At 39.3% G+C, this 23,712-nt stretch overlaps 2 protein-coding genes across 2 annotated transcripts in view; both read left to right on the top strand.

Moving 5' to 3' along the window:
* hsd11b1lb (hydroxysteroid (11-beta) dehydrogenase 1-like b) overlaps positions 1-23,712 on the top strand; it is a 173,576-nt gene that overhangs the window by 23,302 nt on the left and 126,562 nt on the right. The window lies entirely within an intron of this gene.
* The window catches only part of LOC130105580 (potassium/sodium hyperpolarization-activated cyclic nucleotide-gated channel 2-like), an 81,580-nt gene that overhangs the window by 34,002 nt on the left and 23,866 nt on the right, over positions 1-23,712 (top strand). The window contains exon 4 of the mRNA XM_056271635.1: positions 15,642-15,860. Within this exon, the coding sequence (XP_056127610.1) occupies positions 15,642-15,860 (219 nt within the window). The remainder of the gene's footprint in view (positions 1-15,641; positions 15,861-23,712) is intronic.

The raw sequence follows: 23,712 nt of genomic DNA, 5'->3' as shown, positions 1-23,712 counted from the left end.
CAGCTGTGTTTACAGGGTGTGGATTATGATCGATGTTCAAAGGTGGACGTTCACAAAGAAAGCACCTGAGACTCTCTGAATGTGAGAAGGTTGTTGGTTTGATCTCGGCTAGTCTCAGCCTCAGACGTCACTCCCACGGACCGTTGGAGTTTGAGTTTCAAAGTTTCATCTGTTAAAGGTCCCATGTTGTCAAAAATGAAATTTCCTGGCTTTTTTCATGATAATAGAAGTCTAGGGGTTATGTAACTACCATATATGTTTCAAAACAGTCAATCCACAGACAAATGCACACAATGGAGACTATGGCCGAGTGCGTGTGTAAGGTAACGTTACTCGTGTCGTGTGTGTGCGGGTTACGGGAGAATAAAACGATTCGCGGGACTCCCGCAAAATAGAAATATCTAAAAACAAAACATCTAAAAACAAATAAATTGTTATTCATATGTTGCACAAAAGCAACAAGAACGATTTACAGGCCAGAAGAACTAGTTTCTATTTATAACATGTTTGCGCTGTTGAGCGATGTAGCCAATCACAGACATAGGCTATGTGTTGATTTCTTGAATGGCCAATGAGAAGCATTTAAGACAGAATCCACTCACCGCTCAAAACTGAGTTTTTGTTCAGTGCTGAATTCTGCTTGCTGGCAAATCCTCATGATTATATAACAAACGAAGTGTTGACATTATGAAAGATGTATTGTGCAGTCAGCTTCATTGATAATAACGGAGCTTTGTGAGATCGCGATGAGTTGAGATATCAGGTTTTTAGGAATTATTAAGGGAGCGCACGTAGTAGCCTATGCTTGCTTTTATGTTAAATTAACAGTGGTACTTTGTGAATGTTTATGCTATACTAACAAATCACCATCATTACAGGTGTTTTATTTACCTTACTTGTGAGCCTCACCAAGCCAAAATGAATGGGAGTCAATGGAAATGCTAACCCAAGTGAAGTTCTGCTACAAGATGGCGGTACCCGGCCGGCTTCAACTTCCGGTCGATGTATTACCCCCTTGGTGCCGCCATGTTGTAGCAGAACTTTACTTGCGTTAGCATTTCCATTGACTCCCATTCATTTTGGCGTCAATTTGACAGCGAATAACTTTACATCTGAGGCGTTTAAAGACTCCATTTGTCCATTATTTATTCCTAAAGAAACACGACAATGTATAAAGGGCTCCATTACCTTCTATGTTACATTATGGCCCCGTAGAAACAGATTTAGTAAAAATAGGCTAACGATTGCGTCATAACCACTCGACTCTCTGTCGCGCTGTACAGAAATTACCGTACAGACAGGAGGAGAAGCTCGCAGGCAATCGGGGGGACGTCCCGTCAAGGGAGAAGCCCATAGATAACGAGTCCATAAAAGCAACGGAATACTTACTCCTGCTCACTCACGCCAATGAACTCTTTGCTCAAGTTCCCCGTCTCTGCAAGATTAACGTTGGCCATTTTCACGCACAGCTACTAGAAGATTAACGTTTGTCAGACAGGTTGCTCACGTCATCAAGCTTAGTTTGAGTCGGTTTGAGTCTGCGCGTCAGGAACGGAAGTGCTCAAAAATCGCTAAAAATGGCCTTCAACTGTCTCAACTGAGTTCCAATGAGATGGCTCTGTCCATTTCTTATACTGTCTATGGCTCCAGCATACATGACCCTAGTTACCTGTGGTTGGCCTGGCCGTACGTCACTCAGAAAACAACAGGCCAATCAGAAGAGAGGCTCATGAATATTAAGTAGACAGGCCAAAATCGACCTTGGCATAGCTCCTGAGAAAGGAGCTGTAAAAATATATTGAGATGTTTTTGGAACTTATACCGCAAATATATATTTCTTTAATACCTAAAATAAACCCCCCTTATGGAAGAAGAACGCCGGTGTGTTTACAACTGTGACAATAAATCAGCATCAACTAAATGCTGTATTTTCGAAAGTATGTGAAGTTTGCAGCGCCATTGTTGCATTAAATTTGCACAATACTTGAATGACAAATGTATTAGATGCCTGCCGACTTTACATTTTTACACTAATAAACATGACGTGGAACAAAACAAACTGTGATGCATTGAGGTTTGATCATATTAAGGGCAATTCACACTGTACCGACAGACGGCAACAGACACTTGGACACTTGTTGGATCTGTCAGAGTCTGTTTCCGTCTGTCTGTGCTTGTTTTCAGCAATTGAATGCGCTGAATCGGTGCCTGTCTGGTCGATGAATGTCTGAGAAGTGTCGCACTGGATTGTCTGCGTTAGTCGGCGTCTGTCGGTGAAATGTGAATTGCCCTTTTGCTAGTAGCCTACCTGCGCACAAAATATCTGCTGCTTTACTTGTATAGACTGAATAGAATTCCTCAAAATTCCTAATTAGAGTTCCTAAAATTCTAAATACAGTTTATATGAAAGTTGTAAGATGTGAAGTTTTGCAGTTACATTTAGCAAATGGCAGGAATTGAGATCACTGTATGAAAAAAACCATTGAATTATTATAATCTGTGCTTTTTTGTGAGGTTTATGGTAACGGTAATAAATCAAAGCATGCTGAGGCATCTGAGTTGCACATGCTGTGAATTTTCTGTATACAAATAGGCCTACTTATGTGTGTGTGTGTGTGTTGCTCAGTGCTAACATGAATCTATTAGGATTGCAGGAAGTCAAGGGCATGCAGACATCAGTGGACACAGTGGAGTCCACTAGTGAAAATGTGTGTGGATTTTATTTCTGATATATAAACGATATGCAGAAGAGAAGCAAGAAAATTTGATCTTTTGATTCCCAGGAGTTCACATGTCCATCGTTACAAATGGACATGCTTACACCACTGACCAAGAAATTTGTGGTTTCTGTCTATTTTTTTTATATATTTTTTCAATTAAACCGGGAAATATTTGTTTTATTTGTTGTTAAAATCAGAAATATTGTGATATATTATTTCACCGTAATTTTTTTTTTCTATTTTAATATATTGTAAGGTGCTATTTATTCTTTTGAGGCAAAGCTGAGTTTTCAGCATCATTACTCCAGTCTTCAGTGTCACATGATCCTTCAGAAATCACTCTAATATGATGATTTGCTGCTCAAGAAACATTTATGATTATTATCAATGTTGAAAACAGTTGTGCTGCTTCATATTTTTGTGGAAACTGTGTCAATTATTTTGTATGATCCTTTGAAGTTATAAATATTGTCTTTGTCACTTTTGATCAATTGAATACATTTTTGCTGAATAAAGGTTTTAATTTCCTAATAAAGGAAAATCTTACTGACTCCAAACACATAGTATAATATACTATGTGTTTGGAGTCAGTAAGATTTTCCTTTTTAGAATCTTTAAAAAGGAAAATCTTTCCTTTTAAGATTTTTTTTTACAGGAAAACTGATCACATTTAATAAGCTCTCATTACAGCTGAGACGCATATTATATATATATATATATATATATATATATATATATATATGCGTCTCAGCTGTAATGAGAGCTTATTAAATGTGATCAGTTTTCCTGTATTGTGACTGGGGTTTAGATGCTGTACGTGTGTGTGTGTGTGTGTGTGTGTGCACGTGCACGCGCGTGCGTGTGTGTGCTTGTGCATGTGTGTGTGTGCTTGTGCATGTGTGTGTGTTGAGGACAAAATGTCCTTACAGAGATGGCAATATCTGAAATTATTGTCCTTGGGGGACATTTTTTGGTCCCCATGAGGAAAACAGCTTATAAATTATAAGTGATTTTTTTGAAAATGTAAAAATACAGGAAGTTTTCTGTGATGGGTGAGTTTAAGGGTAGGCTTAACATATATAAAATCATATAAAGTTCCCATAAAGCATGAAAACCCAACATGTGTGTGTGTGTGTGTGTAGAATCACATGTGTAAGTGGATTAAACACGGTATGCTATTTCTGTCCCTCTGAGAAAACCCCTCCAGGGACAGAGAGATGCTCTCAGTCCTCTCACCACACGCATTCATCGCTCCTGGGAAAACACCGCCGTTAACATGGACCTGGAGGAATAAAGCGCTCACATTATGGGTTGCTTCCCAGAATCCGTTTTAATCAAGGCTGACTGCTCCTTACTCCAAAATGTGTTTATTTTGACTTAATGTGTAGAACATTGTTTTATTTGCTACATAATTTTAGTCAACACGAAAGTCAGAATTCTTCCCATTTACTTTTACTTTTCCTGGTCATATCGTAAGCAGTTCATCACTGCAGATTATTCCTGTTCAGTAGACAACAACTTTATTTTCAACTTTTATTTTCATCCCTTACCATTCAGCCACATCATATGGGGACTTTTCTCAATCCAATAAATTCCAGATGGATTTAAAAATGGATATTTATCATAAAAAAATATTTTAAATCTGACGTGCGTCATATTACAGTAGTAGGTTCTGACCTAATTGCTGACTTTAAATAATGGTAAGTTGAGTTTTTATTTTGATAATAGTAAGTTTGCACATTCATACATTTTATGCCTGTGTGCCTGTTAAAGGGAATGAACAAAAATGTAATTTCATTAATATCTCATTTTGTGGGGATTAAATGGAGGAAATGGATATTTATGCGGAAGCCTTCTGCTTCTCTCTTGAGTTTCAGAATCAATTCTCAACAATGTCTTTTACTGTGCACAGAATTTGTCTCGGCCGAAAGTCAAAAATCTCTAAATGAACACAAACATTTCTCATCAAATGATCTGAGCTGCAATTCATGTTTATTTTATATTTCTGTACTTGTTTTATTTCTCATCAGGAATTTTAAGAGAAAAATCTGAGATAAAGTTGATACCCCAATGAAAAGAAAGACGAAAGAGCCAGCACTGAAAAATAACATTATCCTCATTGCAATAGATAGTTGCAGTGATGATGGATTTTTGTAGGCCATCCTGTAAGTTAGCATCGCCCTGGTTCCCCTTAAAACAACCCAGTAGGCTTTTCTATTGGCTTTTGATAATCTGCACAAATGAACAACTTACAATCACCAGGTAAAAAGCTAAACGAACTATACCATAGTCACATGACCACCATTAAGCTTCCAAAAACTCTGTCTTTATGTAAAAAAAATATATAATTCCCTGAAAGTTTGAGTTATAATAGTTTGCATGAGTGCGATTATAAAGATGAGTAGATGAGTTAACCTGTTCAGCTGATAATGTTTAATGTCCCTGACAACCTCTTCATTGAGACACTTGTTAGCAACCCCCTTTAACGCCCGGCACACATTGTACGATTTTTGGCTGTTGCAGACGAAAGATGACCAATCGTGGAGATTTCTCTGGTCGCGTCTCCTAAACGCCGTTCCTATGTCGTACAGTAAGAGAGGCTCAAAGACGGCCATTGTCACGGACTTGCGACCAAAGACAGCCTGTGATCATTTACTGACAGTGTCAGAATCTGGCATCATGATCATCTCACAGTGTGTTTGCTGCTACGCAGTGTTGAGCATGTTACTTAAAAAAAGTAATTAGTTATAGTTACTAGTTACTTCTCACAAATAGTAACTGAGTTAGTAACTGAGTTACATCATTATAAAAGTAACTAATTACCAAAGAAAGTAACTATTGCGTTACTTAAAAAATAAATAAAAATAAAATAGGCCTATGTCAAATAATTTGGATGCCCCCAGTATTAAATATGTTAAATTAATGAAATGGAGACTTAATAGTGTAGATTAGTGTTCAATGTTTTATAATAATAATTTATACTATTTTAATGTTGCTGTGGGACAATGTGAGAGACGCCTATTAAATTCAATATATTATTCTAAATATTAGCATTACTATAGTAGAACAATAAAACATTATAGATGGTTTACTTAATATCGCACAGACCCCAACTGGCCAACAAATAAGTTTAAAAATAAATTATGCTTCTTAAGAAATGTACCAAAAATGAATAAATAATAATAAAAAATATGCATACTCTTTGTGCATATTAAAATGATAAAACTGTTACACAACTTCACAACTAGTAGACATACTGTAGCCTGAGTATTTTCTTCCTAACAAAAGTAAACAGTTTAACAAGTGCTCTCTTAATATAATACTGAACAATTTACCAAAAAAAAAATATATATAATACTAAAATATAATATTTTGGGGGTTTATTTTTATAATAGCGAACGTCATCATCAGAGATTATTTAAGCCAAATTCTAGACATGTTTGCCGCACGTGTTTACAACCGGTCAAACAAATATGTTTTCTGTGAATGTTCCCTGCAGGTTATTTTCGGGTTTATTTTATAACCTAAACAGAACGTTACCTGACGGTAATTTTTTAGATTTTACTTGTATAACCCTGTAAATTAATTAACGTTGCAGATATGTGTCATTTATTTATAAACAAACTATATAATGCTCGGAGTCGGACACCCTCGGTCTCTCTTGCGCAACTGTTGAGCGCGCTCTCGGACACATTCGGTCTCTCTCGCGCATTGAGCGCGCTCGCGCCAATCGCTTCGCTTTTGTCCACTCCGGCGCCTCATAAACACACACACACACACACCAGAGAAAAAAACTTTGCAGGTCCTATGGCGGAGAGAGAGCCTACTCGGATGAAAGCCGCTTCAGTGAGTTCAATTATAGTAACGCCACATTTTTTTTGTCAGTAACGGTAACTGCGTTGTAACGGGGGAAACAGTAATTCGTTTGATTACTCGTTACTGAAAAAGATAACGCCGTTAGTAACGCCGTTTATTTATAACGCCGTTATTCCCATCACTGCTGCTACGACCTACAGATACTGATGAGCCAATTAAAATGCAACATGAAATGGCGTATTGATCAACGTGACATGGTGCTAAAACATAAAACTTCTTTGCCTCTTTTCCCTAGCCATGACCACATCCATATTCTCCTCTTTTGCTTCTTCCTCCTCTTTTTCAGCTCACATTAAAAACCACAAGTGTGATTCATCTTGCTCTATTTGATTACCACTGGCTCATGCTGATGATATTTTATTCTTCTATACTATCTTGCGTCGTAGCCTACAATTGAATAGATCTCATCATCAGACACAGTCTACATCCAAGTTTATTAGATCAGTGTCGTACAGTGTGATTTCTAATGATCTTATAGGATTGCCGAAATCTGTAGCAGGCATTACAAGACAAGTATAAGCTTTAAAGGGGTCATACAATGCCATTTTTGTACAAGTTAATATGAATCTTTAGGGTCTAAATGAAAAGTTTGTAATATACTTTTATTAAAAATTCTCATTAGTATTGTAAGAAAACACTAATTTTACCTGGTCAAAAACAGCTCTGTTTTCAGCACGCTGTTTCAGTGCATGTATCTTTAAATGATAATGAGCTTTGTTGACTCCGCCCCTCTGTTCTGTGAGGCGTTTTGAACCAACGCACGTGGAGTAGAGGTCTTCTCGGGTCCTAAAAACTGTACCCGACCCGAATCACTACTTACCCGAACCCGACGTGCATAAATTATTTTTTTTTAAAGAAAAACCCGACCCGAGACAGACCCGATAAAATTAGACCCGAGTCCGACCCGACCTGACGCCATTTCCTTTAGAACCCGACTGGACCCGAACGTTAACGGCATTTACATTGTGGACAGCAGCCCTGCGTTTCTCAAAAATGCACTTAACATAGCAAGTGTAAGCGCGCTGAAGTGCTAAAATGTCAATCACACATCACTGTAACCCATTACGTCCTATAAAATTTGGCATAATGTTATTTACCGGACCATACGATGATTAGAACCACCATTCGTTTTCCCTGACATATTTCTGTTATCGCCTCCATGCTTTTCTGACAGTGTCGCGTATTTTTCAAATTGATTGACACTGACAGGCTTGGCTAAACGACAATTCAAATACTTGCATTTAGTCAAACATCCATCCACATGACGGCGCACTAGTTCTTCTTGGCAAAAGGAGGGGTTGGTTTATGTGGAGCGAGCAACTGAGTAAATAAATGCGGAGGCAACCGTGCTTATGCTTATAGCCAGCCCATTTGCACGTAGAAGCGCGGATTCGCTCTCTCACTTAGAAAAAGTGAGAGAACGGTGTCATAGAGTTGTTTTAAATACTGCAATTTTAAATGCCCAACATAGTTTAAAAGAATTCGGGTCTTCTCGGGTCCATTTGGAAAAGGCATATTTATTTTAAATTACCCGAGACCCGAGGCCACTAATACCGAACCCGACCCGTGTCCGAGACACTCGTCGGAGTTTTGGACCCGAACCCGCTCGGGTCTCGGGTCGGACCTCGGTTTTCGGATCCAAGTGGACCCGTGAAGACCTCTAACGTGGAGTGTTGCCTTGACAACAGTTGAGGGTATATTTTGGAGAAAGAATGGCAGCGGGAGTCTCTGAGGACACATCTATGCAACCGTATCAGTTTGAACCGGAGTCGCACCCGGAACAAGATGACGGCCGCAAAGAAGTTCGACAATTAAGGCTCGAATAGGATGTTTCTGAATGGTTGGTTAACATAATGTCACTTTGATCTATTTTTGTATGCACTGGCAGGGTAGAGAAGTGAGATACGAACGCTGTGTGTATAGGTTAGTTCGTTGACAGATTGATGTTACAGTTAATGGTCATGAACAACTTTTTTTCGCGATTTGCAAAGATTAATATAAAGGTTAACTAAACGTTACACTCACTTCAGTTGTTCTAGAGGTGCAGCAGGGACATGAATAGTTGCCACCGATTCTTTTTTCAGGAGCAGCTTCTTATCAAAACCAGCTTTATACTGACCCTCGTTTATAAAGCAGTCTGGTGAGAAAAGATTCGCGCAAACATGAGAGCATTGACGTTGATCGTAGGGAATATTCCCTTCGAAAACAAAACTCAGCCACTGCGTCTTCAGCGGTTCGGATTTAGGAACATTAAAATGACTGTGTTCGTTATTACACCCAAGAACAGAACACCACAATCGCTTAGACGCCATTCTGCTCCAGCGTATCAACAATGGCGGACTATGATATGATGACGCTCGCTCAGGGTGAGGATGTGTTGAAACGCTGCTGTCAATCAACAATCGTGGGAGGGGCTTCCGAGCGTGTGACGTCACAAAATCGAACGGCTCAATTTGCGGCAGGGGAAAACATATAAGGAGATTAAAACAAAAACACTTGATGGATGATTTTTATCATTATATGATGGTTGTGTACAGGCACTGCCAACACACATTTCAGTACAATCAACTTGTAAAAGTGCATGTTCCATTATATGACCCCTTTAAACAAATTACAAGACGGAATTACCGATGTGTTTTATGTTGTCGGGTAAAATGTGAAAATATCTTGAGCTTGTATTCACCACAGGCATTTAACCCATTAAAAGTTAAGGCCGCTGGAACCAAAAGTGCTAAAATGCTCATTTTCAGGGTTTGGCCTACAATAATACATCATCCTTGCAGCACTATAATGCACAACCGCTGTATCTCTCTACAGGCCAGAAGTCAATAGGGGATAAATAACCTCTTGGTGTCATACAGAACCAATCAGAAATGTAATCCTGCTTTCCTCCGTAATTTACTCCGCATCTGAATGTATTCCTCCTGAAGAGCAGATTGATGTTTAGTACCATGGGGAAGCTTTTCTGCCTGACTGCTGCATTCATGTCTGAGATGAAAAACATCTCATACTCGGTCAGACGCAGAGATGAATGGATGGGTGAGGAGATGTTGGATTGTCTTGGCTGAGATTAAAAACATATATTACACAGCATCTGGTGTCTCAGGGCCTGGGCAGCAGCGCGTGTCGTCGCAGTAGAGCAAGCGAGGACTGCTGTACGTTTAGATAAGCTATTGTAAATAGAGTCAGAGCAGGCTGGCAGCACGATTGCACTACCGGTATTACAGGCTCAATCCAAGAGTCGGATATTCGCAGAGCTTATCAGCCACAGGGCACGCGTGTCTGTACGGTTAATGAGTGACTTCCCATACTGCCACTTGCCCTATCACTGCAGAGCAGGGCATGAGCCAATGAATGGGAGAGCGATGTCAAGAAAGTGTCTCAGATCCTTTGTGGCTTACAATTTCTCTTCCTTTCTGTCATAGACTTATACTATATACTATTTTAGTCTAGTTACAGATGGGAATTCCTTGCAAAAGATATTGCTTATCATATTACTGGAAATAAAGTTACATATGCTCTGTAGGTCATTTTTGAGAAAAACATCTGCCAAATGCATGAATGCAAATATATGTAGTATTTTTGCTGTTGGCTGAACCAAAATCTCATATCACGGTATGAGTAATCTATATAACAATATATTTTGAATGTGACAAGTGAACCAGAAATTATATCAAGCATGATTTTTGATATCTCTTTCTTGACTCGTTAGTTATATGATCTGACTGCCAAATGTTATGGCATTTTCTTACACAATTTTATTTAAAATGCAAAATGACTATATTAAAGGGTTAGTTCACCCAAAAATGAAAACTCTGTCAGTAATTACTCTCCCTCATGTCGTTCCAACCCCGTAAGACTTTCGTTCATCTTCAGAACACAAATTAAGATATTTTTGATTAAATCTGAGAGCTGGATCACTCCTCCATAGGCTTCTTAAGGGATCGACACTGGCCGGCCCAAAAGTTATTAAAGACATCGTTAAAATAGTCTGAGTGACTACAGTGGCTCAATCTTAAGTTTATCAAGCGATGAGAATATTTTTTGTGCGCAAAAAACAAACAAAAATAACGACTTTATTCAACTATTCATTTCCTTCTCTGTGGGCCTCGAGATTTCACGTAGTGAAACTGCGCAGCGCTTCTGTGTTGCACGTCACACGTAGGCTCACTATTGGCCGACGCTGGTCATGTGTGTGATGTGTGTGACGTACAACACAGAAGCGCTGCTCTGTTACACTACGTGAAATCTCGAGGCCCACAGAGAAGGAAATGAATAGTTGAATAAAGTCGTTATTTTTGTTTGTTTTTTGCGCACAAAAAGTATTCTCGTCGCTTGATAAACTTAAGGTTGAGCCACTGTAGTCACTCAGTTTATTTTAACAATGTCTTTCATAACTTTTGGGCTGGCCAGTTTCAATACCTTAAAGGGATAGTTCGGCCAAAAATGATGTTTAACACATGCATTACTCACCCTCAAGCCGTTCGAGATGCATATGTCAATCTTGTTTCAGACGAACACATTTTCAGTTATTTTAGAAAATGTCTTAGACCCTTCAGTGGATATAATGTGAAGCAATGGGGTCCACCTCCTTCAAGTCCCAAAATGTGCATACATCCTTCACAAAAGTAATCCATCCGGCTCCAGGGGGATAAACGAAGGCCTTCTGAGGGTAATCCGTGCGGTTTTGTCGTAAAAATATACATATTTAAAACTTTATAAATGAAAATATCTGACTTCCGGCAACGATCGACGCGCGTTCACGGGTGATGGAAGTCGGCGTACGAGGTAGGACGTAGCGTAGGAACCGTCGTGACGTAGAACGAACGCGCCTGCGCAGCCAGAGAGCAGAGCAAAACAACGTCTACGTCACGACGGTTCCTACGCTACGTCCTACCTCGTACGCCGACTTCCATCACCCGTGAACGCGCGTCGATCGTGGCCGGAAGTCAGATATTTTCATTTATAAAGTTTTAAATATGTATATTTTTACGACAAAACCGCACGGATTACCCTCAGAAGGCCTTCGTTTATCCCCCTGGAGCCGGATGGATTACTTTTGTGAAGGATGTATGCACATTTTGGGACTTGAAGGAGGTGGACCCCATTGCTTCACATTATATCCACTGAAGGGTCTAAGACATTTTCTAAAATAACTGAAAATGTGTTCGTCTGAAACAAGATTGACATATGCATCTCGAACGGCTTGAGGGTGAGTAATGCATGTGTTAAATATCATTTTTGGCCGAACTATCCCTTTAAGAAGCCTCTGGAGGAGTGATCCAGCTCTCAGATTTAATCAAAAATATCTTAATTTGTGTTCCGAAGATGAACGAAAGTCTTACGGGGTTGGATCAACATGAGGGAGAGTAATTTATGAAATTATAATTATAATGAATTTTCATTTTCATTTTTGGGTTAACTAACCCTTTAATTTCCCAGATGATAAATGTACGCCACTCGCTAAATTGAGGCAACATTGAAGCATTCTACTTTTTGAAAGATTTATTGTTACATATTACATATGTTTCACATACTCATTTAAAAAAAACAATATGCAGTATGCACTGAACAGCATGCAAGTATTCCTATCCCAACATAGTCAACTTTGTTGCAGGTTTATGTTAGTATATACTTGATATTATAGACTGCTGTAGAATGTGTCCCCCTCTATCCACTCTATTCCCTTGTCTCTGCAAACGCAATGTCTCTTAGTGTGTGTGTGTGTGTGTGTGTGTGTGTGTGTTTGTGTCCAGAGTTTCAGTATAGACTCTCTACTTCTTCTGTTGTCGAGGCAAAGTGTTCTAGACTCGTGTATAATTCATGCCTGTTCACTCCACTGTTCTTACAGTGACCTGCTCACTCTTTCCTCATTTCCCATTTTTCATTTCACAGTCCTTTTCTTCTTCCCTTCTACTCTGAATGCCACCTTATAGTCTTGGGGGGAGAAAAATACTCAGGCTGTGTTTTTAATGGGATACTAGTATACTGCTTATCGTATACTATGTACTTACTATGCGCTTATACTATGCACTGTGTGTGTACTAAACTATCTAGTGTATGAAGGTTATTTTGTCATTCAGCATTGGAGTTTGATAGCCCCTCCCCTTTGGCTACGTAAGAAAAGCTGCAATAGTTGAGTGCATGAAGTGTCCAACATGCCGCACTTCATTTTTCGGTTAATTAAATATCATCATTTGAAGTACACTTTTTATTTGTGGTGTTTCTAGTGTGTACACACTACTCACTCTATTTATACCACAAAATGGCATAGAATAGTGTTTAAGTGGGACTTGAATTGGCGTGCACCTTGAGGCTATATTGAAAATCTAGGCCTTTTTTTTAATTTACACTTGGACACTGTACATTTTGACAAATGTAGTTTTCCATGCATACTGCAAAATATGCACATTTGCATACTGTCCACATGCTTACAAATAGTATGCTATTCGGCCAAAATGTTCTAACTAAACATCTAAATATATTATAATAATATATAATACATATATATAATATAATATTATTTATTAGACTCTTGACACATAGAGTAACCATTTCAATTTGTAATCTGGGGTCTTATAGAGTCATGATAGGGTGGTTTTCAGTTTTCAGAGGACAGCAACCGTAATTAATCTTGCCTTGGGAATTAGCCGGATGTCAGCACAAGTCAGGCAGCAGACACATTTTTAAAAAGGGCACATTTAATGGCTTCTTGTTTGAGACTGCTGGCAGAGCCCCACCACACACTGATCTCTCATCCCGAGACGTCTGACAGGCATCCGCTCTGCAGCTAAATGCTTTATTTATAAGAGTTTAGAAAGTGGCACTGTAGACATTTTGGTTATAATATGAATTGCATTCAGAATATGAAACATACACCACTGAGCCAAAACATTATGACCACCTGCCTAATATACTGTTGGTCCTAATGTTTGCCAAAACAGCAACGACCCGCCGAGCCATGGACCCTACAAGCCCCCTGAAGGTGTCCTGTGGTATCTGGCACCAAGATGTTTGTAGAAGATCCTTCAAGTCCTGTATGTTGCAAGTGTAACGGAGGCCAGCTAGTTGTTGCTGTGCGAGTAAACCTCACTCCTCTGATCTCAAAAGGCTCTCTAGCGCTAGAGGCTGCAGTCTTTAGCCTCCTTGTTAGAGCGCCTGACTCTCATGCCGGAGACCCGGGTTCGAGGCCCGCTCGGAGCGGGTCGAGTGGGACCCGGGTGGAGGAGTTACACAAGGTGGAGCCGCAGTGGATCAAACTTGTTGGTCCAGCACATCCCAGATATCTTCAATTGGATTGAGATATGAAAAGCTGAAAAACAACGAATCAACAACTGGCTGATGACCTGAATTAGTTTTACTGCAGATTTGAAAATCACAGTCTCACACCCCACACCCAATCTTATAGTCTCTCTGCACAACCATCAACACCTCCAGTAACCCCCCCCCCCCCCCCCCCCATGCACATCGGGTCTGTGAATAGGATGTGTGTCGGATCTTCAGGAAACAAAAGACAAGGAAAGCACCAGGCCCAGACGGTGTTTCAGCAGCCTGTCTAAAAACCTGTGCTGTCCAGCTGGCCCTCATCTTTTCACAGATCAATAACAAATCCCTGGAGTTGTGCGAAGTCCCTTCCTGCTTCAAATGCTCTACCATCATCCCCATCCCAAGAAAGAAGTACTTAATGACTACAGAACTGTTGCTCTAACATCTGTGGTTATGAAGTCATTTGAGAGACTGGTATTGGCTTACCTGAGGGACATCACAGGCACCCCCTACAGTTTTCTTATCGAGCAAACAGGTCAGTGGATGATGCAGTCAACATGGGACTGCATTTTATCCTGGAACATCTGGACAAACCAGGGACTTATGTGAGGATCCTATATGTGGAATCCAGTTTGACTTTCAATACCACCATCACATGACTCCTGCAGTCTAAAAAAACCCAGCTCTCTGTTCCTAGCTCTACCGGTCAATGGATCACCTGCTTTCTGACAGATAGGGAACAGCTAGTGAGAATGGGCAACTTCACATCTAACACCTACAAAATCAGCACTGGCGTCCCCCAGGGATGTGTGCTCTCCCACTGCTCTAAGAACGACTGCACCGCCAAAAACCCTTCTGTCAAGCTCCTGAAGTTTGCGGATGACACTACACTCATCATCAGAATCCTACACAATGGTTATGAGTCTGCATATAGGCAAGATGTTGAACAGCTGGCTGTCTGGTGCAGTCATAACAAGCTGGAGCTGAATGAACAGCTCTGTGGATGGTGGATAAATGGATGGCACTCGCTTAATCATGCAACATAGTGTGGTCATGTGACAGCATTGTACCATTCCACTATTTTAAAGATTCACAGTGTTTTACTATTGTTATGTTCCCCATCTGACATGTTCAAATATGAAACTGTTTTTCCACTAAATCCAGATTTGTTTTCAATTTGGTTTGCATCCATCAAATGTGGAAAAGAACACATTATCCCCCGGTTTCACAGACTTAACCCTAAGGTTTAAGCTAGTCCCAGACTAAAATGCATGTTTGAGCTGTCTTAACTGAAAGCAACTTGCAGTGACAAAGTTTAAAATATATCAGTGCCATTTTTTTGTCTCAAGATGCACACAAGTAATGTTTTTTCTAAAGCATGTTTAAAAAAGCTACTTAAATGTCCTAATTGAACTAAGGCCTAATCCTGGCTTAATTTAAACCCTCTCTGTAAAACCAGGCCTGTAAATAATATTATTTGAGCCACGCTTGAAGCCAAGCATGACAATTCTGTCATTATTTATACAGCCTTGTGGATTACACTTTATTATAGTCCACTTTAGACATTCTACTAACTATAAGTAACTTTGCCACACTGTTTGGTGAACATATAGGTATTAAGCAAAATGTTGATGCTGCTGTTTTCCATAGAGTGAAAGTGTATTATAGTGCAAAAGTCTTGATGCTTTTTACTGTTATAGTGCTTTCAGATTGGCATAGGTGATGTGAGCTGCAGTTTCGTACGGTTTATGTTCTGTGTTTGTCTTTCTCTCTCTGCAGAATGACACGTGGAGTGAGCTGTACTCGTTTGCTGTGTTTAAAGCCATGAGTCACATGTTGTGTATTGGTTATGGTCGTCAAGCTCCGGAGAGTCTCTCTGATATCTGGCTGACGATGCTCAGCATGATTGTTGGTGCCACCTGCTATGCCGTCTTCATCGGACACGCCACGGCCCTCATCCAATCACTGGACTCCTCACGACGCCAGTACCAGGAAAAGGTAAAGCAACTGTGCATGAGGTGCTAAATAATGAAGTAGAAACAATTGACTATAAAGCTACACCATGTGACTTTTAGCCTTCTTGTGGTTTAAGCATAAAACTTATATGCATGTTGTTTTTAAATAACGCTACAAAAATTTTGCAATGCCGACATTAGACGTTACGATTGCTATTCATATCAGATGGAAACTATAACTTGGCAAGGCTATTTATAGGCAAATAGACCAAAGCAGTTACTAGTTTAGAGAACTAAACATTGTTTTGTGTCAATGCACAGCAAAAGTGATGCTATGTTGATTCATGTTTTATTATGGATATTGTCTCTTTCCCTTTTTGCTTGCAAAACTCTTTTCGGGTTCGATGTTCAGCTGCGGCTTCAAGCTACTTCAACTGCATATAGAAGTAGCCTGACCTTCTTTTTTCTTTATTTACGGATATGCTGTAAACATGCATGGAGGAATGACGAAAGCATTATGCAGTTTCCCAGGAAATCGTCCCAACAATAATATAAATAATTATTATATGCGTACCATTGTGATTTGGGGTAAGGCAAAAACATGGGTTGGAAGATGGTTTTATGATGTACTAGTTCATTTCAAACAAAAAAGGTTACATAGTTTACTGCATTTCAATTTGCATACTTCCACTTACTATATTGTGTACTTTGCTTTTAATGGTAATATACATCCTTTTGAGTATGTTGGCAGAATTGGGACACCAGTGTCATGAAATTGCATGTTGATACCACAGACTCCTTTGTCACGTACTGTTTGCTTTTGCATGTGAGTGGCAACATCTGTCTAAAATCACTACTATTTAAAGGTAGGGTTGGCAATTGCGTAGAGGTTAGCATTAGCAAGTTAGCTTTGAAAGTATAAGATCCCACCCTTCAGAGCGTCTACAAAGTCACACCTCCTTTAAAACACATGAACGCGCACAGCAGAGTCTGCAAAGCGGTAAATTACCTCATGTCTCAAACCACATAACATTACAATAATAATGAACATAACTTAAAGAGCGCTGACCTGTACCACCTGACAGCTGCAGATTCATTTTACCGTTGATGCTGTTGACATGTAAACACATAAATCCAAGTCGGAGGACGTGAACAGCTCCGGGTAGGGTTGCCATCTCGTGATTACGGTTAAGACATGGTGTGGACGCAGCATAAGCTCATTGTTTTGGTTCAGGAGGAACTGTAAAAGGTGCTGATGTTTGTTTGTGGCGCTCGGTGACTGTTTGTCTACAACTCTGCATAGCCTCATGGATCACGCTGATGAACTGTGAAGTCTGCGCGAGCAGGTACGCGGAGGTATGGAAATACATAGGTAGAAAGGATATCGGACCAAATGCAATGTTTGGTCCTGAGTTATCCACCGAAGATGTACATGTTTTAATATTTAGAGCACTTCTATTATTGATTGCTATCAGGATGTGAAGAGAGTTTCAACCAGTATAACAAAAATGTTTATAAAACAAATTGCCTACCCTACCTTTAACTTATAGACTCATACAGTTAAAAAACGCTGCTAGCTTTGACCTCGCGAGCCTTGCTTTGCCAAAGTCCCCGGGAAACTGCCACAGAAGCATTCTCCTCCAAGGGGTTGTGGGTAAGGCTAGCCCAAAAAGCTTGCATGAATGCACAACTTGAAAAAGCAGTTGTCCGTTTAAAAAAATATTTCTATTTAGGGTTTTTTGTCTTCACTTTTAATCATTTTAGTACTTATTTTGCAATTAGTTGCCAAGGCCTATTCCTTGACCTCATAATGTTACTCCTCCTCATCCATTAAAACTCATTAAAGTCTCTATTGTTCCATCTGCCTGCGCAGCTAATGTTTGTGCAGCTGTTACGGTTTGTTTGTCACTGTTGCCTTGAGTCAGCAACTCTTCAGATGCTCTTGTGTTGATTGGATAATGACTGCTAATGCGACAGATAGTTGCCTTTCTGACGACTGTGTGTTTGTTTTCACTGCAGGCTCTATTAGCCGATGAGACCGCAGCTACAGCATCAGCTAATGTACTACCTACCGCAGTGCTGACTTTGGTTGTGGCTGTCATATTTCTGTGCGTCGTGTTTGTAACAGTAGATTAGCCTTGGCATGGCTTCAGTGTTCCTTCTCGGCCAATCGTTTACCAGCTCTGTTACCATGCAGAAAGATTGGTGGAGGCAACGGAGCACTCTGATAGGTCGCTTTGAAAAAGAGGGATTGCTTCCCGATCTGTTTAGCCAGTAATTTGAGACGTGTATCCTCAAGTGGAGGACAGACGACGGAGACTCGTTGCGTATACGATTTATGTGCGTGTATGTGCACACAATATTACAGTGTCTCTCTGGACGAGCTAAAATTGATGAGGCAGCAGATTAGTGTCCTGCCAATGTCCTCGTGAAGTAGGTGTGTGTGGTGCACTGTGATTCTGTCCTTGAGAGTGCCGTAATGAAATGATGTGAACGAGGTAGGGAGGGAAGCAGAAAGACAGACAGAGAGAAATAGGGGGTTGGGAATAGACCTGTAGGGGTCAGGGACGAGTGACCTGTTTCTCTGCGCTGTGTGATGCTCTCAGTTTGGAAAACTCTCCCCTTGAAGTGCCTTTTCAGTTTTAAAGGGACAGGTCACCTAACAATGTTGCGGTTTTATTGTAGTGTTTATTGTTTGAGCTGCAAAGGTGCTAAATATACTACACTAGTCTCTTATAATCACCAATGCTGCATTTATTTGATCAGAAATACAGTAAAAACAGCAATATTGTGAAATATTAGTACAGTTTAAAATACGTGTTTTCTATTTGAATACATTTTAAAATGTAAGTTACTGAATTTTCAGCATCATTTCTCCAGTCTTCAGTGTCACATGATCCTCCAGAAATCATTCTAATGTGATGATTTGCTGCTCAAGAAACATTTCAGATGATCATCAATGTTCAAAACAGTTGTGCTGCTGCTTCATATTTTTGTGGAAACCATATTTCAATATTCTTTGATGTATAGAAAGTTCAAAAGAACACTTTTTTTTTTATAAATATTTTGTAACATTACAAATGTGTTTACTGTCACTTTCAATCAATTTAATATCATTTTACAGAATAAAACTATTAATTTCCTATAAAACAAAATCTTACTGACCCCAAACCTTTGAAGAGTAGGCTATATATTCATTATTCTGCTCATCATCATGTCACAAAAAAGGACCAAAAAAAAAAAAAACTATATAAGTGCGCTATATAAGTTTTCAGAAGCCATAGAGTATATTTATGTGAATAATAGGCTATTATTTAAAGGTCATGTTTCATTTTTTCTATGCTACAAGACATTTTCTTGCCCCCAGCTTAATGTGTAAATACAAGTCATTCATAGTTTTATTCAACTGTAGTCTAATTTAAATTAGACACTGTAATGCACTTTCTGTGCATTACATGTTTTTGTTTATGAATGTTTGAACATCTGTCAGTTCTGGTTCACATTTGCACCTATTCAAACTATTGACAAACTATTCTTTTATGGTGTTGAGTAGGATGTTTAGAAAACTTGCAATGTCAAGTTACATTTATTTGTATAGCACTTTATACAATACTACGGAAGCGTATTGCATTCACTTGAGGAAAAAAATCTACTCTGTTTTTCTGAATTAACGAGTTAATTATCTCAGAATTACAAGATAATTTTTCATGGAAAAAAGTTTTCACTCTGTTTTTCTGAATTAATGACTTAATTATCTCAAAATTATGAGTAACTCATTAATTCATAAAAACAGAGTGAAAAAATTTTTTTTTAAGAAAAATGTATCTCATAATTCTGAGATATTAACTCGTTAATTCAGAAAAACAGTTTTTTCATGAAAAAATATCTCGTAATTCTAAGATAATTAACTCGTTAATTCAGAAAAACAGTAGATTTTTTTTCCTCAAGTGAATGCAATACGCTTCCGTACAATACAGCAGCATCACAGTAATAAACAAGAAAATAACAGTACTAACATTGCAAAGTACATTAGTTATAGGGGTGTAACGATACCTTCATGTCACGATTCGATACATATCACGAGACTGAATAGACGAAACAATATTATTGCGAATGCGATACTCCAAAACAAATGTGGTTAAAGGTTAACAAAAAAACGTACAGTTGATTAAAATGCTAAAATTAGTAGGCTATTACATGGTGGGTTTCAATTACCGGTAATAAGCTTGGACTTGGTGCTGGTAACCCAATGCACATGATAATGGTGACACCAGAATAAACATATTAATGATTCTAAAGCTAAAAATACAGAATTATTTTAGATGAATATGCTTGCACTCTGTCACTGACTAGATATAGGCCTATTTAAAACAATGTAGGCCACTTTTTACTGGTAACATAAGACATTTGGCATTATCAGGACACAAATATTCCCCCATTGCATTATTATACATTACTACTAATATTGATGTTAATACTAATACTAACATTAAAACTCTGTAAACTTGATTTTTTACTCGCACAGTAATTTTCATTTAGGCTGAACCATACACAATACAGATTGTCACTATATCCATCCACGATATATATTGTTACATTTTTGTATTGTGATATATTGTAACTTACACGATATATTGTTACACCCCTAATTAGTTATGCAGCAAACTCCATTAAACTAAAAGCAGCTCTAAAAAAAGACAATAGAGTCATCATTCAGAATCAGCTCAATTTAGTTCAGTGTTGCTTCAGTTTTGTTCAATAATAGTGCAACGTTCATCAAATGAATTAAACAACATTAAGTTAAAGTATTTTTTGTGTTCCACAGGGAAAAATCAAGCTGCATGAGAGTGAATAGGTAATAAAAACTGCACGATTTTCATTTTTAGGCCGAGCTGTATCTTAAGGTGATCATTTATTATGTTCAGACAGTCTGCCACTCCGCACTTTAAACGCGCGTGCACCTGACCTGAATCGCTTATGTATTACAAAGATACAATCGCAGACGACTTGACTCATCAAACAGCAAAAGATCCCGCTTTCAAGCAGGAAAAATGTATGCAGTCATGCAAACCTGTGCTGTGATATGACGTTTATGAATGACTGTTGTCCCTCAGGACACCTCAAGTTCAGACTTCAGCGTCGTATGAGTATTGATCAGCGGGTGATGAACGAGCGGTGGGCTAGTTCTCTCTCTCCATTGATCGTCTAAGTCTTCGCCTCGGGTGTGTTTTGGACACAGACAGTCCATGCAAACGCATAACACACTCAACAGTGCCCGAAGAGGAAATATGCCACATATATGTATATGTCACATACTGTGTGTTACAGTGCTGTTTGCTTCATAGATGTGCGCTACCTCACATTCAGCTCAGCTATGTGCTGCTACTGTTTTTGCTCAGTATGTGTGTGTGTGTGTGCATTTGTGAGCATTGCTTATTTTTATCGCTGCTATAAAAGTGTTGACGGACGGAGTGCTAAATCTGGAAGGCTGGGAAGCGGTGTGGACACTAAAAGAGATTGACAGAGCCGGGCAGATTGGTCCAGGTAGAAGAAAGACGCTGTTCTGCCTTCTCGATGCAATGGAGACACGGACAAGGCAATAGAAAAAAAAAAATCTTAGTGAAGAGCATTTAAAAAAAAAAAAAAAACTTTTTCCACTAAAAATTATTTTTTTGTGGAAATGAAAGTTTCCATGGATGTTAAAGGTTCTTCATGGTAAATGGACTGCATTTATATAGCACTTTCACAGACCTAATGGCCACCAAAGCGCTTTACATTTGCCTCACATTCACCCATTCACTCACTCAATCATACACCGACGGCGGTGTCAGCCATACAAGGCGCCATCCAGCTCGTCGGGAGCAGCTGGGGTTAGGTGTCTTGGTCATGGACACCTCGACACTTGGTCAGGTGGAACCGGGGATTGAACCACCAACCTTCCGGTTTGTAGACAACCTACATGAACCACTGAGATGAGCTACATGACCGTTGAGATGTTTTCTACTTAATGATACATTTGTATATACACTCACCTAAAGGATTATTTTGAACACCTGTTCAATTTCTCATTAATGCAATTATCTAATCAACCAATCACATGGCAGTTGCTTCAATGCATTTAGGGGTGTGGTCCTGGTCAAGACAATCTCCTGAACTCCAAACTGAATGTCAGAATGGGAAAGAAAGGTGATTTAAGCAATTTTGAGCGTGGCATGGTTGTTGGTGCCAGACGGGCCGGTCTGAGTATTTCACAATCTGCTCAGTTACTGGGATTTTCACGCACAAAGGGTGTGAAAAGGGACAAACATCCAGTATGTGGCAGTCCTGTGGGCGAAAATGCCTTGTTGATGCTAGAGGTCAGAGGAGAATGGGCCGACTGATTCAAGCTGATAGAAGAGCAACTTTGACTGAAATAACCACTCGTTACAACCGAGGTATGCAGCAAAGCATTTGTGAAGCCACAACACGCACAACCTTGAGGCGGATGGGCTACAACAGCAGAAGACCCCACCAGGTACCACTCATCTCCACTACAAATAGGAAAAAGAGGCTACAATGTGCAAGAGCTCACCAAAATTGGACAGTTGAAGACTGGAAAAATTTTGTTGCCTGGTCTGATGAGTCTCGATTTCTGTTGAGACATTCAGATGTTAGAGTCAGAATTTGGCGTAAACAGAATGAGAACATGGATCCATCATGCCTTGTTACCACTGTGCAGGCTGGTGGTGGTGGTGTAATGGTGTGGGGGATGTTTTCTTGGCACACTTTAGGCCCCTTAGTGCCAATTGGGCATCGTTTAAATGCCACGGCCTACCTGAGCATTGTTTCTGACCATGTCCATCCCTTTATGGCCACCATGTACCCATCCTCTGATGGCTACTTCCAGCAGGATAATGCACCATGTCACAAAGCTCGAATCATTTCAAATTGGTTTCTTGAACATGACAATGAGTTCACTGTACTAAAATGGCCCCCACAGTCACCAGATCTCAACCCAATAGAGCATCTTTGGGATGTGGTGGAACGGGAGCTTCGTGCCCTGGATGTGCATCCCACAAATCTCCATCAACTCCAAGATGCTATCCTATCAATATGGGCCAACATTTCTAAAGAATGCTTTCAGCACCTTGTTGAATCAATGCCACGTAGAATTAAGCCAGTTCTGAAGGTGAAAGGGGGTCAAACACAGTATTAGTATGGTGTTCCTAATAATCCTTTAGGTGAGTGTATATACTGTATATTAACTCATCTTTAAGTCGTAAATTGTTTAAATATGTTGTATAAGACAAAGAAACCTCATGATAATATAGGCATATTCACAGCCTGTCATTTTATGGAAAATAAATGAGATATTCTTAAGAATTTTTTTCAAGGATTACACTTTCTTATGAACATTTTATTATATAACATTTTATAAATAAATTTTTGTTTTTTTTTAAAGAAGATTTTAAAAATGTCTTTGCCTTGTTCCAAAATGGGACTAAATCATTACAATGTTGCATTTTCTCCTTGGTTCTGTTAAAAATGTGTTAATAAGTCACATGTTAGCGAAACTGTTCCCGCATTGGTTACCATTTATGTTCCAGTTTTGCTCATAAACTCATGAATCACCATTATTACTACAGTTTGAGCTGGACAACATACAATGCTGTTTCGCAGAAGTGTCATGAAAGCATTTTCAGAGGTACAATACTTTTTTGTGCTCACCCACAGTTATGCTTTATGTTCATCTGGCACTTTTTATTTGTTAAGAGTTACACTCAAGTCAAGTCACCTTTATTTGTATAGCGCTTTATACAGATTGTTTCAAAGCAGCTTTACAGTGATAACAGGAAAATTATGCATTTAGGCTGTTGTTCAGTTCAGTGTTGATTCAGTTGTAAAGATCATCAATT

Source organism: Rhinichthys klamathensis, unplaced genomic scaffold, assembly GCF_029890125.1.
Source record: "Rhinichthys klamathensis goyatoka isolate OS25496 unplaced genomic scaffold, OSU_Roscu_1.1 h1tg000323l_1, whole genome shotgun sequence".
Classification (NCBI taxonomy): Eukaryota; Metazoa; Chordata; class Actinopteri; order Cypriniformes; family Leuciscidae; genus Rhinichthys; species Rhinichthys klamathensis.
This window is presented reverse-complemented; position numbering and strand designations above follow the sequence as displayed.